The 15,365-nt window shown below is 62.5% G+C and overlaps 1 protein-coding gene across 2 annotated transcripts; it reads left to right on the top strand.

Moving 5' to 3' along the window:
* The first annotated feature begins 3,615 nt into the window (after positions 1-3,615).
* On the top strand, positions 3,616-14,987 carry FURIN (furin, paired basic amino acid cleaving enzyme). 2 transcript variants are annotated; one of them, XM_044229629.1, is made up of 16 exons: positions 3,616-3,784; positions 7,355-7,674; positions 8,095-8,193; positions 8,311-8,406; positions 8,754-8,882; positions 8,991-9,067; positions 9,315-9,403; positions 9,843-10,015; positions 10,418-10,630; positions 11,029-11,129; positions 11,238-11,341; positions 11,425-11,542; positions 11,656-11,835; positions 12,269-12,393; positions 12,510-12,620; positions 12,821-14,987. In XM_044229629.1, exons 2-16 carry the CDS (start codon positions 7,498-7,500, stop codon positions 13,414-13,416), a joined length of 2,388 nt encoding a protein of 795 aa, XP_044085564.1. In that variant the 5' UTR covers positions 3,616-3,784; positions 7,355-7,497; the 3' UTR covers positions 13,417-14,987. The 2 variants fall into 2 exon arrangements, with proteins under 2 accessions (XP_044085564.1, XP_044085563.1); XM_044229628.1 differs by having other exon boundaries at positions 8,751-8,882.
* The last annotated feature ends 378 nt before the right edge of the window (positions 14,988-15,365 follow it).

The following is a 15,365-nucleotide window of genomic DNA, read 5'->3' as shown; positions in this document are numbered from 1 at the left end:
TTCCAGGGACACTCGTGTCCTCACAGGCAGGTCCTTTCAACCCCAGCAGAGGCGGTCGCTGGCTTCCTGAGGACAAGCTCTAAGGGACTCCGCGCTTAGGCACCAGGGCTCCCGCATACAGCAGGTGCTCAATGAATGTCTGCCAGGCGAGACTGCACCCAAAGCACCTGTCAGGTGCCCAGCTATGGGTAACGCTGGCTGGGCACTGAGGACAAGGACGAAGACACAAAGTGGGCAGAGGGAAGCCATTAAACTGGTAAGTGACTTGGGGACGTGGCAGAGCCACAAGGCAAAGGTGAGCACAGACCCACCCCAATAACTGGGAAAATGGGGAGGGCTGGCCGTGCCGCGATCCTGTCCAGCGTGACCAGATGTCAGCACCCAGTCATTTCTGGCTCCTCCCCACACCCACAGACACCCTGTTTGACTGTCATATAAAGGAGGTTTTCCCAAAGTGGTTTAGCCAGAACTGGCTAGGCCCTGCCCTGAGACCAGCTAGGAGGAGCCTGGCTGTAGCCCCCCGCGGGCGGCGAGGCGCTCAGGATGGACCCCGGGTGTTCAGGCGCTAGCTGGTGAAGTATGGGCGTGCTTTATTCAATTTTGCATGACTTCAAGGTTTAATTATTTTATTAGAAAAGTTACTGTAGACATTCCGGAAAACGCAGGTAAGCAAAAAGGAAGAAAACTTTAAAAAGCTCTCCAAATCCCACCCTCTCCGAGAGCGTACCCGTTAGATTTGGTCAGAGGCCCTTCTGTGCATGCACGGACGGGTCTGATTAAAACCAGGTGTGGGCGCTGCTGTGGAGGGCTCTGAGGTGCCCGAAAGCGGGGAGGAGATTTGGGGAGAAGTGGACCCCCCCGGAGCACTCAGGGGACATGGGAGCACCCCGGTGGATGGAGCCACAGGACGGTGGTTGCCCTCAGGAGCCTTGCCCCCCAGTTTGAAGGTCAAGAGAGGCCTGGCTGGCTGCAGCCTTCCTCCCTGAGCCTTGCTGGGAAGGTGGGAACCCCCTTTCACAGCCCCTTCATCCCTCAGGCCTTACCCGGCAGGCCAGGCTCTTACCCACCCCTCCCAGGCCTTCCTGCTCGGGGCTGTTGTCACGTGCTGCTACCATCTCCCCCCCCCCCCCCCCCCCCCCCCCCCCCCCCCCCCCGGCTGTGTAAAACTGATAACCCGCTCCGGAGAGCCCTGGGCTCTGAAGGCCCAACATCAGGGGGGACCCGGCTTCAGGGGGCAGCTTCGCTCCCTCAGGCGTTAAGGCCTCAGGGAAATGTTTGGGCGGGATCCAGAGAACAATACATGCCCCCAGGCCTTGTTTGGGGAGATAAAGGAAGAAGTTGGTGAACTGTCACCAGCTGTGGCCAGGTGGGATTCTCTCCTCTCCGGAGGGAGGCAGCTGTCTCAAGGGGACTGGCTTCCATATTTGTTTTCTGCCAAGAGGCCTGTTGTAAAATACGATTGATTGTACGCGAAACTCCCCAGTGGGAGAGGGACAGAGGTAAAGATGGTCTGGGCAAAGCACGGACAGTTGCTCACTCTCTCGGTCCTCTCCCCCCTCCCCACAAGTGAGGCACCTCTGAGCCACACAGCTGAAGGAATCGCACTTCCGGCCAAAGACGGGATGGGAGAGGCCGGCCCCTGCGGGGTGGCAGCCCTCTGAGACAGGGCGAGCCCCTCCCCCTCCTGAGACCCACGGTGGCACCCCCCGGGGCCAGCCTCCGGGGAGGGTGGGGCACCCGGAGGCCGCCAGTCTCGCTCTCTTTCTGCGCGGGCCTTACGTCTAGGTCAGAGGACATGTGGGGGACTCCAAGCCTAAGGTGGGGCTAGCCCTGTCCCAATTTCCTCTCAATGGGGTTCTCTTGCTCATAGACTGAGGAAGAACCATGACTCACTTCCTGCCTCAGTCTGACTGCACAGGCATTGTTCTCCCAAATGGGGCTACCCCAGGGTGGCCCCTAGGAGTCTCAGCTTCTCATGAGGGAAGTTCCCACCCCAAGCGGGAACAAACCAGACTTCGCTCCCAGCCCGACTTTCGGGACCCCGCATCCTAACCAGAGTTTCCAGTTTCTGCAGCATCTGAAGGGGTGTCCCAGTGGTACCTCGTTGCATTCCATGAGGACCATCTCCACTTTACTGAGGAGCCAGGGGAGGCTCTCAGAATGGAGTAACTTGTCTAAGGTGGTGGGGTGTGAAATAGGGCCACGGGGGGCCTGAACTGGGCTTACCAGCTGACTTGCCACCTAGTGACCATAGGGGTAATACTTGACCTCTCTGGGCCTCCGTTTCCTCTCCTGTAAAATGTAAACAGTGCTACATAAAACGTGTCAAAGGAGAATGTATTGTACCCACCTGGCAGGGTTTGTGGGGAGGGAGAAATAAGTTAACACGTGGAAAAGAGCCGAGAATAGCTCCTGGCTCCTGGTGAGCGCTGGGCGGTGTTCGGGTTTTGTCATCAACCCCCCCCCCACCCCCCGCCTCCGTTTAAGGACGCCAAGGATAGGACTGTGCACAAGGTAGTCTCACAGGGCGCAGGAAAGGATGGGCAGAGACTGCTCTACGACCTTGGAATAACCGAGCCCCGGGAGCTCTTGGCCACATTTCCCCCTCTTTTCTTTCTCAGCTCAAGCAGTGGTGGCCTCAGCCAAGTAGCACAGACGTTTTCTAGGGCAGGGACCCAGGGAGGGAGAGGAGCCCGTTGGTATACGGCAAGTAGCTTGGATCAGGTTCTGCCAAAACCCCAGATCTCTCCAGCTCTGAGGCCTGCTAGGTGGGGGGCCTTGAGCAAATTATTTAACTTTGTGCTCCTCAGTTTCCTTATCTGTAAAATGGGATTAATAATGTCGGCTTGGAAGGATTATGTGAATTAAATAATGTATATAAGAAGGAGGTAACCTAAAAAAAAAAAAAAAAAAAGGGAGGTAACCTAAAGTGACTGTCCCCGTGCTGGGTCCGCGGTTGGTGTTTTTTTTTTAAAAAAAAAAAAGGAAAAGGCGTGGGCTGCTCGTTCAGCTTATCCACCTGTCTATATAGATGCAAACAGTCGTGACTCCTCTAACTGTAGGCCTTGGGAAGGTGTGCCCCGCTCGCTGAGGTCCGACCTCAGGGGGAGCTACCCCAGGTCGGTCACCCCGGGACACTTAACTGGGTCATGCCCAAATTTCTGGCTCAGGAATGGGACAGTCGTGGAGGTTCGGGAAAGAGAGGGCCAGCTCCCCGGCAATGCAACCGACACTGAGCTCAGAGTACCTCCTCAAGCCCTTGGCAGCCCGAGCCAAGGGTTCCGAGTTCGGGTCTCTGCCTCCGCCTGCCCCGGGAGCAAGGGGCGCGCAGAGCCGGGAGCGGGGGCGCGGACAGTTGGGCCCGGGAGGTGGGGGTTTGGGGACGCGGCCAGCGGCCGCCAAGGCTTTGGGATCTCCGGCCCCACTTTTTACCTGCCCCTACCGGGCGCCGGAGGAAGCGGGCGCCCCAGAAGGCCGCAGGGCCTGGGCTCGGGGCCCGGCGCTCTGGGTCCGCGCGGCTCGGGCTCCGAACGCCGGCCGGGGCGCGGGCGGCATGGGCGGCGTGCGCGGCGGGCCAGCGGCGGCGGCGGCGAGCCTGCCCCTGGTCGCGGGCCGGGCCGAGGCCGCCCGCCGCGCCTCCCCGCCTCCGCGCGGTGACGCTGCTGCTGGGCGCGGGGACGGCGCCGAGCCCAGGCCCCCCGCCGCCGGGCTCTCCGCTCGGCCGAGGGGCGCCCGAGCCGCCGCGGCGCTCGCCTGGAAAAGTTACCCGCCCGGGCTCCCTCGGGTAAGCAGGCGGGCGCGGGGCCCGGGGAGGCAGCGCGCCGGGCCCGGGGAGGGCCGGCGGGACTGGGCCGCTGTGCCCCGGGAGCGGGTTCCGCGGCCCCGGCGCCCCGGCGGGGGAGGGTCGCGGCCGGCCTGACCCGGGCCCCCAGGCCCCGGCTGCCCGTCGCGGCGTTCGGAACGGGCTCGGGGGCCGGCCCGAGGGTGGAGCCGCGGGGAGCAGGAAGGGCGCCCTGCAGCCCACCTGAGCGCTCCGGGCCCGGCTCGGTCCCCGGCCCCTACCGGGGCCGGTACTTTTCCGCTTGGGGCCGGGGCGAGCCCTCTGACCTCAGGAAGCGCCAGCGGGGCCCCCGCTGGGGGCGGGATGGGGAGAGAATTCCAGAGGCGCCGGGTGCTCCCGCCTCCCCGCTGGCCGCCGGGGGCCGCCGCCGGCTCGCCCACTCCGCCGCCCCGGGGAGGGGGAGGAACTGCGGGGCGCGGGGCGGAGGGGATTATTCCCCGCCCGGCCTCGCCCCCGCCCGCACACCTGGGCGACGGAGACTCAGGTGCGGGTCCCGCGGGCCCCGGGAGGCTGGCTCCGGTAGGCGCTGGAGCTGCCTCCCGCCGAGGCCTGGCCCAGGCCCCTTCTGCCCCGGTGGGGTGGCTGGACCGCGGGGCCGCCTGCTCGCCAGACAGGTCTGACGGCAGTCACTTGTCTGGTCTGTACCTGCTCTCCGCTTGCCCCGCCGGTGGGGAGGGGAGGTGCAGACCCTCTGCCCTGGAAGGTGTTGGAATCCTGTTTTTGACTTGGGAAGTGTGAAGGGAACCCAGGTGATGTGGCCTGGTGAGCGCTGGGCAGCTGCGGGCCAGGTGTGGATACAGCGCAGGAGAATAGCCAAGCTTGACGTGTCTCAACCAGAACAGCCCAAATTTTACCGTTTCCTATGTGGGGCTTTCATATAAGATTTGATTTTTAAAAAGGGGGGGGTGTAATGTGGCTTTTTAAAAAAGTTGGAAAATCTCAGATCTAGCAGTTTTTACCACCAAGGAAACTGAGGCCCAGAGAGAGGAAGTAACTTGTTTGAGATCACACAGCAAATTAGTTGAGCAGAGACTGAAAATCAGAATTTCGGGGGGCACCTCTCAGGTTTGGTGACCTGGCTTGGTGTCTCTGCTAGAAAGACTGAATCGAGTCCACACCAGACCCTCAGTGCCTGGGAAACAGCAGCCTGCCCAGGGGGTAGGTTCAGTTTAACGCTTCAGAGCTGCTCTCTGTGTTAGAGGTTCCCGGGACCTCTGGAGAAATGGCTTTTCCCAGGAACACAGCCAGAAAGAGCAGTTCCAGCTTTCTCCGTGGCCACAGCCTAGAGCCCAGTCCCATGTGAGGGGGCATCACAGGAGGCTAGAAATAAAGCAAGCCTGGTGGTTTGGGGAGGGGAGGTTTGAGCTGAACTGGGACTCTGAGGGTGAGTCAGAGTCTGGGATGGGGGTGGGGAGAAGCCCATTCATTCATTGTTCTCAGTGCCTGCTCTGTGGGGAGGGACGGGGGTGAGAAATCTTCCCTCCCTCCAGGTTGCTGAGGTAGGGATGTGTGGGGGCTTGGGGGCTGTGTGGGAGCCATATCCACAGCTCCCCGCCGCTGGAGATGCTGGGCAGAGGGAGGCAGGCCCTTTCTCCGAGGACCGTTGGGTTGTGTCGGAAGCCTGTTTTCTTTTGGGGGCTGCAGGGTAATTAAATAGTTGGTTAATCACCTTTAATGCCGAGCAGCTGCAGCTCCATTCACAGTGTGCTGGAACCCGAGCTGGGCCTGGATGGGCCTGTCTTGATTTGGGAGCTTCGGCAGGGCTCACAGCACTGTGGTCCGGGTCCGGGTCGGGTGGAGGTTTATTGCCATCTGGACCCGAGAGGTGGCTATTGCAGTGGCCAGAAGAGGCCTTGTCTTGTTCCTACCTGGTTCTGCCCGAAGGGCCCCACATCCACTATTGAGAGGCTTGGGTCTCTTCACAGCCTAAGGCCTATGTTTGGCCACCCAGCTATTGCTAAGACTAGCTTTCTGGAAGTTGGACGCCCAAGGCATCACGGGCCTGTCCTGGAGCCCCATGGACTCTGCCCCGTAACAGGGAGAGGAGGAGCCGTATTGTGGATGCCTCCCGCCATCAGCTGTCAGGTTATTTTGGTGTAAACTGAAAATACCCTGGGAATTGTGTGTTGAGTCCCTCCCAGCCTGCAGGGTGGACTGTAGGGGCAGCCCTCCTTCCGTGAGGCTGGTGAGGCTGGTCGTGGCCTAGGGGAGCCCCTGGAGGGGTGAGGTTTCCCAGTGGTGAGCCTGCCTGTTCAGCGCCCCACAGCCTGGGGCAAACTGGGGAGCTTCCTTTTTGCCGCCTGGCAGAGTACCCTCCTTTGGGGCTGGGAGTGGTGGGGGCATCCGGGGCCCTTTGGGCAGGCTTTCTGCTCAGTGAGCTTGGCACTGACACAGGATACCTCCAGCGGCCCTACTGGGGCCTCCTCGAGCTGCTCCCCACCCCAGGGGCTTGGGTTCTGGCTAGTCAGGGGCCCTGTGTGGGGACAGTTATGTGGCCCCAGGCAGAGAGGTCCCGCTGCCTGTTTGCTGAAGGAGGAGAAACAACAGGCAGACTATTGATTGAGCCTCACCTTGGCGCTCCTGGCTCAGCAGCCAGTGTTTGCTCTGGCTGCCTGGGCTCAGATGATGCAAGGCTGGTGGGCGTGGAATACAAGGGGGCCACTGGGGGCCCTGCACCCAGGCCTGGGCAGGGCGGGGGGGGGCCCCAGTGTTCCCCAGGAAACAGCCTAGAAAGAGTCTGGGCCCTACTTTGATGATGGTCACCGGCCTGGGGTCTGTCCCTGGAGGGAGGTGAAGCCAGTGGGATCCCCTGTGCTCAGCCCCCCAAGCCCCATCCCTCCCAGAGTCACCCGCTGTTTCTTCCCATGGGGCTGTGGGTCTTTGCAGGTAACTCCCTGTGGCTGTGTCTGCTTTGCTGAGCCAGGAGCCCCTGGCAAGCTGGGTGGACACCACCCATTAAAAAACTTTGAAAAGACATTTTGTCAAATATACCTGGGTAATTTGGAAAGCATGCAAGGACACAAAGAAGAAAATAACAGTTATTTGTAATCGTCACCATCTTGAGAGAATCGTTGGTTAACGTTTCAGCATGTGTCCTTCCAGATTTTGTTTTGTGGTTATATATAAATATACATGTATAAATAGTTCCTTAAAAACAAAATGGGGTCATGTGTACATACTGCTTTATAACCCATCTCTTTTTTACTTTGATTGTGCTGAACATTTATTCTGTTGTTGTTTCTGATTCTGGATGACTCAAGCCTGATACTTCATCCCACTTCCGTATTCTTATGTGGAGAGAGGCTTAGGAGCCGTGTGTGTGTGTGTGTGTGTGTGTTTGGGGGTTCCATCTGGCTGGCCGGCTGACCTTGGTGGGGGGCTGGATTCTCACCCGTCTCCCCAGGAGGCCTTTTCAGGCCTAGATCGAGCAGCCCTGGGGCTTGGAAGGCAGCTTTAGCACATGGCTGGGAAGGGACTGACCGTCTCCCCCTCTTCTTCCCTTGTTCCCCTCAGAGCTGGCAGCCCTGCCCTGCTCGGCCCCATGCCCCCGCCAGTCAGCCCCGGGCCACAGGCAGTGAGCAGGCACGCGGGAGCCGAGGCCCTGTGACCAGGCCAAGGAGACGGGGGCTCCGGGGTCCCGGCCACCTGTGCCCCCCATGGAGCTGAGGCCCTGGTTGCTATGGGTGGTAGCAGCGGCAGGAGCCTTGGTCCTGCTGGCCGCCGACGCCCGCGCCCAGAAGGTCTACACCAACACCTGGGCCGTGCACATTCCCGGAGGCCCTGCTGTGGCTGACCGCCTGGCGCGCAAGCACGGCTTCCTCAACTTGGGCCAGGTAGGTGCGCCGACCAGGGCGGACCACCTCTGGCCTTGGCTCAGGACCTTGCTGGCGGTGGGGCCGGCGAGGGCAGGGGTTCGGGCCCCAGGCCCAGGACTGTGGGCTTACCTTGTCAGGACCGTCTGGGTCGGGGCACATTCTGGGCAGCTGGGGGTAGGGGTGGGTGGGGATGGGAGCAGGGGTTCGTCCTGCCTTCTGGCTTCCAACGTAGGTTGTTTGGGAGACCAGACTGTGCCAGGGAGGGTGGGTCCCTCTCTGTCCCCTGCACCCCCTGGCCGGTCCCAAGCCGGGAGCAGATGCCCCACCACCCCCTGGCGTCGTGAGCCTCCCCTTGCAGCCGGTCGTCCACCCCCGTCCGCTGCCTCCCCGGGGACTGACAGATGGAAAGCCCGGCTCAGCCTCCCTGCTCTGTCGCAGATCTTCGGCGACTATTACCACTTCTGGCATCGAGCGGTGACAAAGCGGTCCCTGTCGCCTCACCACCCGCGGCACAGCCGGCTGCAGAGGGAGCCTCAAGTGAGTGCACCCCCAGCCCCTCTGGCTGCCACCCTTCCCTCTCTGGAGCCTCTTGAGTAACCGCGCCCCCTCCCCCGCCCCCCACCCCCTCACCTGCTCACCCTCACTCCCTCACAGGTGCAGTGGCTGGAGCAGCAGGTGGCCAAGCGAAGGACCAAACGGGATGTGTACCAGGAGCCCACGGACCCCAAATTTCCCCAGCAGTGGTACCTGGTACGCGGCCTCCTCGGGTCGTGGGTCCTCCTCCCCCGTGGCACCCGTCTGGCCAATGAGGGCTCCCACGGGAGGCTGAGGCTGACATGGAGGCCTCTTGTCATCCTTTTCCGTTCTCCCTGCCGAGCATTCTCTCACTGCTCCTTCCTGCTAAGCCTGGGGGTGCCCTTGCTGAGTTCTTGACCTTCCCACGGAGCCCAGGCAGCCGGGGACGGCACTGCGGCTGCAGGGGCAAGTGGAGAAAGAGGTTTCCGGGGTGGTGACGGGATTCTTCAGGGTACCCCTGACCTCACGCAGCCAACCACATTTTGTAAGTGCTGGGGTGATGGGGGGGGGTTTCTCAGCAGTCTGGCGTCACCCAGCGGGACCTGAACGTGAAGGAGGCCTGGGCTCAGGGCTACACGGGTCACGGCATTGTGGTCTCCATTCTGGACGATGGCATCGAGAAGAACCACCCAGACTTGGCAGGCAATTATGTGAGGAGGTGGGGGAGGGAGGCAGTGATCCCGGCGAGGGGTGTCTTGGGGCGGTCCCGTTCTGTCAGTTGGTCAGACTGTTCCTGACGATGGTCATGTCCTCTCCAGGATCCTGGGGCCAGCTTCGATGTCAATGACCAGGATCCTGACCCGCAGCCTCGGTACACACAGATGAATGACAACAGGTGAGCTATGGCAGGCCCCCCGGCCCCGCCTGGTGTCTCCTCCCTTCTGCTGAGAGAGCGGGGTCGAGCCCCCGGGTGAGGACCCGCTGCCCCGGGGGCTGACATCTCTGTAGGCGTGCTCCAGTTCTGGTCAGAGCGGGGGTGGGCACAGAGGTCGCAGCTGGAGGGCTACGCTGACGCATCCCGCCCCGCAGACTGCCCCACCACACTCTGTCCCCTGCTAATGCTGTGCTCTTGTCCCGGGCAGGCATGGCACACGGTGTGCTGGCGAGGTGGCTGCCGTGGCCAACAACGGTGTCTGTGGCGTAGGTGTGGCCTACAATGCCCGCATTGGAGGTGGGTGTGGGCCGTGGCCACCCTGTCCTGGGGAGGACCCTGCTGGGGATTTTGTCCCATCTGGCCAGTGCCCATCTATTCCCACCACGGGGCAGTTCCTTAGAGGCTCCTGGACCACGCAGAGCTGAGCCGCCCATGCTGCAGGCCAGGGTGAGGGCCTCTCAGCAGGAGCCTCCCTGAATCCCTGCTGCCCACTCTGAGTCCTTGCAGGGCAGGCCTTGGCCCCTGCGCACCCCAGGGAGCGCAGAGGCTTGTTCCAGGCCAGGCTGTGTGGTTGAAGACAGGGTGTGTTCGCTTTCTCCCTTCCGGCTCTTGGCCAGCTCCAGCCTCTGCCTTCCCCTGTGTGTCCTCGGGGTGCAGGGCTGGGTGTGCTTTGGGGGGGGTGCCCCGGCAGCTAGACCCATGCAGCATCCCTCTCCTCACCCCCCTCCGCGGCCAGGGGTGCGCATGCTGGACGGCGAGGTGACGGACGCGGTGGAGGCCCGCTCGCTGGGCCTGAACCCCAACCACATCCACATCTACAGCGCTAGCTGGGGCCCCGAGGACGACGGCAAGACCGTGGATGGCCCTGCCCGCCTCGCCGAGGAGGCCTTCTTCCGGGGGGTTAGCCAGGTGCGGTGGGGGTCCCCGCACAGCCTCCTCGGGCCAGGCCGGGGGCTGTCTGCTCGCTGTCCTAGCTCGCTTCCCCCGTTCTCCTCTTCCTGTTTGTGGATGCTTGCGGTACACCTTAATTTTATGTTAATGCACCAGTCAGAAAGCAACAGAGAAAAACAAGGGGAAAACCCTCATCCTTCCAGCTCCTGCAGTCCCGGGTCTGGGCACTTTGGCAACAGCCTAGGTCTGTGGTTCCAGACAGACAGACAGACTTGCCCAAGCGCCCAACCCAGCAGGGGTCTCACGGGGTGCGGAGTACGGTGACGTGTGCAGACGAGGGGCCCAGTGCCCGGCAGTGCCCTCCCACCAGGCCTCCCCCGGGCCCCGTCTGCGAGTGACCCCGGCCCACTCTGTCCACAGGGCCGCGGGGGGCTGGGCTCCATCTTCGTGTGGGCCTCGGGGAACGGGGGCCGGGAGCACGACAGCTGCAACTGTGACGGCTACACCAACAGCATCTACACGCTCTCCATCAGCAGCGCCACGCAGCTCGGCAACGTGCCCTGGTACAGCGAGGCCTGCTCGTCCACGCTGGCCACCACGTACAGCAGCGGCAACCAGAACGAGAAGCAGATCGTGAGTCCCGCCCCGGGGGCAGGGGGGCTGCCTGCGGGCTCTGCCCAGGGCCCCTTTTCCAGACCACGTGTGGCCGGGGATGGTGGAACAGGAGCCGGGGCTCCCTGAGGCCGGGGCTGGGGCCGTGGGGCTCTTTGACGCCCCCGAGAAGTGGAGACTCCACGGATGTGCGTGGCTTCGAATGGCCTCCGGCCTGGAGCTCGGCCCCTCGGGCCGTGGGAGACGGAGACCTGGGGAGGGCCAGGCATTGGCCTGTTCATGGCAAGTGAGCAAGGCCGCGGCTGGGCCCCAGGTGTCCTGGCCCTGGCTCCCCGGCCCTCCGTGGGTGCTTTGGGCCTGTGGGCAGAGCAGGGGCAGGCTGGTGGCCTCTCTAGTCCCTCCACCCGTTCTCCTGGTAGGTGACCACAGACTTGCGGCAGAAGTGTACGGAGTCTCACACGGGCACCTCGGCCTCTGCCCCCTTGGCAGCTGGCATCATTGCTCTCACCCTGGAAGCCAAGTAAGTTGAAGGGTGCAGCGCCCTCGTCCCCACCAGCGCCCCCTGCAGGGCAGCCCTTGGCCTCTCTCCAGAGAGGCTGAGCCCCACCTCTCCCTGCCCCCTTTGCAGTAAGAACCTCACCTGGCGGGACATGCAGCACCTGGTGGTACAGACCTCGAAGCCCGCCCACCTCAATGCTAATGACTGGGCCACCAACGGCGTGGGCCGGAAAGGTGAGGACAGGGTGGCCCAGCACGCGGGTTGGGCGTGGGGCGCTCTCTGCCTCCCAGCTGAGACCGCCTTCTCTGCCCCGCAGTGAGCCACTCGTATGGCTACGGGCTGTTGGACGCAGGTGCTATGGTGACCCTGGCCCAGAACTGGACGACGGTTCCCCCCCAGAGGAAATGCATCATCGACATCCTCACTGAGCCCAAGTGAGGCCCGGCCCTGGGCTGGGAGGGGGTGGCTGGGGCCTGAGGCTTGCTGGGGGCGTGGCCCCGCCCTCCTGGCCAGGCTGGCACACCGTCCCCGCTGTCTGTCTGCACAGGGACATCGGGAAGCGGCTGGAGGTGCGCAAGACGGTGACCGCCTGCCTGGGGGAGCCCAGCCACATCACACGGCTGGAACACGCGCAGGCCCGCCTCACCTTGTCCTACAATCGCCGTGGCGACCTGGCCATCCACCTGGTCAGCCCCATGGGCACCCGCTCCACCCTGCTGGCCGCCAGGTGCCTGCCCTCTCCCCTGCCCAGCTTGCCCTGCCCCTCACACTCGCACACGTCCGTTCGCGCACTCACTTCCTCCTGGACTTGTCACAGTCTTAGTGGCCACCACGTTCTTCTTGGTGGAGGTGCTGTTGGCACTTGAGGAGGGACGGTTTGGTCCTAGGGACTGTCCCACATCAAAGGAATCCCTGGCTTCTACTCGTTATGTGTCAATAGTGTGCCTTCCTGTGTCCAGACTTTGCACATTTCCAGAATCTTCTGGTTGAAAACACCTGGCCTACTGGGAAACAACAGCTATAGGCATTTTCAGCCCAGTGGGGCTGGTGCTGCACTGGGGGAGGGTGTATGGTCCACGTGTTGTGGCCTTGGTGTCCCCTGGCTGCTGGCTGGGGTCCCCCAGACGCCTCCAACAGCCATGGGCACCCTTCTCCCCCAGGCCACATGACTACTCTGCAGATGGGTTTAACGACTGGGCCTTCATGACAACCCACTCCTGGGACGAGGACCCCTCTGGCGAGTGGGTCCTGGAGATTGAAAACACCAGCGAAGCCAACAACTATGGTACTGGGGATGTGTGAGGACTGCGGGGGGACACAGAAGGGAGCTGGGGGGCCCTGGGATTCCGGGGGCGGTGCCAGTGCTCCCTAACTCTTGCCTCCCCCCCCACCCTGGAATAGGGACGCTGACCAAGTTCACCCTTGTGCTGTATGGCACAGCCCCCGAGGGACCGCACACACCTCCCGAGAGCAGTGGCTGCAAGACCCTCACGACCAGCCAGGCCTGCGTGGGTCAGTGGTGGTGGCTGTTTCGGGGTTTCGGGGCCTGAGGTTGGAGGGGGTGGGCACGGAGGGAACCTGTCTTGCAGCCCAGTGCTAGCAGGAAAAGGGGTTTGAAGAGAGCTCGGGACGACCGCAGTTCTGGGGCTGGAGGCTGCTCAGGGCCGCCTTGCCTGCTTAGCTGACACCCATGTCCCCTCCCCTGCCGGCAGTGTGCGAGGAAGGCTTCTCCCTGCACCAGAAGACCTGTGTCCAGCACTGCCCACCAGGCTTCACGCCCCAAGTCCTCGATACGCACTATAGCACCGAGAACGACGTGGAGACTATCCGGGCCAGCGTGTGTACCCCCTGCCACAGCTCGTGTGCCACCTGCCAGGGGCTGGCCCCCACAGACTGCCTCAGCTGCCCCAGCCATGCCTCGCTGGACCCCGTGGAGCAGACGTGCTCCCGACAGAGCCAGAGCAGCCGCGAGTCGCCCCAGCAGCGGCCGCCGCCCCAGAGGCTGCCCGCAGAGGTGGAGGCGGAGCCGCGGCCACGGGCAGGCCTGCTGCCCTCACACCTGCCCGAGGTGGTGGCCGGCCTCAGCTGCGCCTTCATCGTGCTGGTCTTTGTCACCGTCTTCCTGGTCCTGCAGCTGCGCTCCGGCTTCAGCTTCCGGGGGGTGAAGGTGTACACCATGGACCGCGGCCTCATCTCCTACAAGGGGCTGCCCCCCGAAGCCTGGCAGGAAGAGTGCCCATCAGACTCAGAAGAGGACGAGGGCCGGGGCGAGAGGACCGCCTTTATCAAAGACCAGAGCGCCCTTTGATGAGCGCCTACTGCCTGCCCCTTCCAGCCCATCCCCTCCTTGGGCACTTTTTAATTCACCAAAGTATTTTTTTATCTTGGGACTGGGTTTGGACCCCAGCTGGGAGGCAAGGGGCAGAGACTGCTTCCCACCCTACGTTCGGGCCCCCTGGCTGCCTGAGGTGGGGCCCCAGGACCAGCTGGGGAGCAGGGGAGGGCCTCACCCCACCTCTAGCACCCCTTCTGCGTGGAGAAAGGAGTGGAACCGTTAGGACAGCTTTCCAAGGTCCAGGCCCCAGCCGGAATCCCCTGCGGAGTGAAGGGGGTCAGCCCGTCTCTTTCGGGATTCCTGACCAAGCTGCAGCTCTTGTCCCTTCCCTGTTCCTCTAAAGCAATAATGGTCCCCATCCAGGCAGCAGGGAGGCTGGCCTAGGGGGTATTTGAAAGAGGAGGCCACCTCTCCAAGGGCTTTTGTATCCCCAACCCTGTCCCCCGAGTCTGGTGAGCCTCTCGAGGAAGTGGTGATCAAAGGAAGGGACCAAGGCAAGGCAGGTGCTTCCAGGGTGCGCCCGCGTGTGTGTGTGTCCCTTTGCCCACCTCCACCACAGCTGGCTGCCCGCCAAGTGTGGCTGGCCCGACCGAGCCCCGTGCTGGTGTCCTGACCACCCTACCTTCTCGGGCCCCCTCCCCTCCTGCCAGGGCCCAAGTCCCTGTTTTCTGAGCCCGGGGCTGCCTGGGCTGTTGGCACTCACAGTCCCGGAGCCCCTGGGTGGGTGGTGGGGAGGGACGGTGGCCCGGCCGGCCTCTCCCGCCTCCCACCCGATGCTGCTTTCCCCTGTGGGGATCTCAGGGGCTGTTTGAGGATATATTTTCACTTTGTGATTATTTCACTTTAGATGCTGATTTTTTTTTTTTTTTTTGTATTTTTAATGGGGGTAGCAGCTGGACCACCCACCTTCCCACACCCACTGTCCACTCTGCTGTTCCCCCGGCTACCCTGGCCCTGAGGTGTGGGGGGCTGCAGCATGTTGCTGAGGAGTGAGGAGGAGTTGAGCCCCAAGTCCTGAAGAGGCAGGCGGGCAAGCCAGGTGGGCCCTAGGAAAGGGGATTGGGGGGGAGGGGCAGGCTGTCATCTGTGTCTCAGATGGGGCTCATCGTGCCAAGGGCTCATGGGTCACTGGTTCTCCAAGTGCCAGGGGTGGGCAGGCAGTGGCACTGAGCCCCTTCCAACACTGTGCCCTTGTGGAGAAAGCACTGACCTGTTCTGCCCCCTTAAGTCCCCCTCTTCTGACGTGCCTTTCGCACCCCTCCCATTAGGACAATCAGTCCCCTCCCATCCGGGAGCCCTCTTTTATTTCTCTCTCCCCTAGCCCTTCCTGGCACCCAGCCACCTGCCCAGGGGTGTCCCCTCCTCTCCCATCCCCCCCACCCTTGTGGCCAGCCTGGCTGATTTTGTAAGATACTGGGTTGGTGCCCAGTGATTTTTTTTTTTCTTGTAATTTAAACAGGCCCAGCATTGTTGGTTCTATTTAATGGACACGAGATAATGTTAGAGGTTTTAAAGTGATTAAACGTGCAGACTATGCAAACCAGGCCTGGTCTCCAGCGTGGTGTTGCCGCTCTTCCTAGGACCCTGGGACTGCATCCGGGATGGGGGCGGGGATTAGGACCAGATGATGACCTGCTTCCCTCCAGGTGGCCCCAAGGCTGTCTCCCGCGGAATTCTAGGGCCTCCTTGGGGGAGCGGTGGGCTGTGGAAGGAGGCAGCCGCTGGAGACAAGCCCCAGGGTATGGGACATGGGAGCCCCAAGAGGAGGACAAGCCGAGGGCTTCCACTCCCTCAGGCCTGCTCTCCAGCAGGCCGGTCCCCCTTGCTCAGGATCTCCCTTGGCTTTAGGGCTGAGGTCTGCGGTGGGGCCTGACGAAAGCCAAGATGGATGGTTTTTTGCTGGCCGGTGTCCCATCAGGAAA

Source organism: Neovison vison, chromosome 13, assembly GCF_020171115.1.
Source record: "Neovison vison isolate M4711 chromosome 13, ASM_NN_V1, whole genome shotgun sequence".
Lineage (NCBI taxonomy): Eukaryota > Metazoa > Chordata > Mammalia > Carnivora > Mustelidae > Neogale > Neogale vison.
This window is presented reverse-complemented; position numbering and strand designations above follow the sequence as displayed.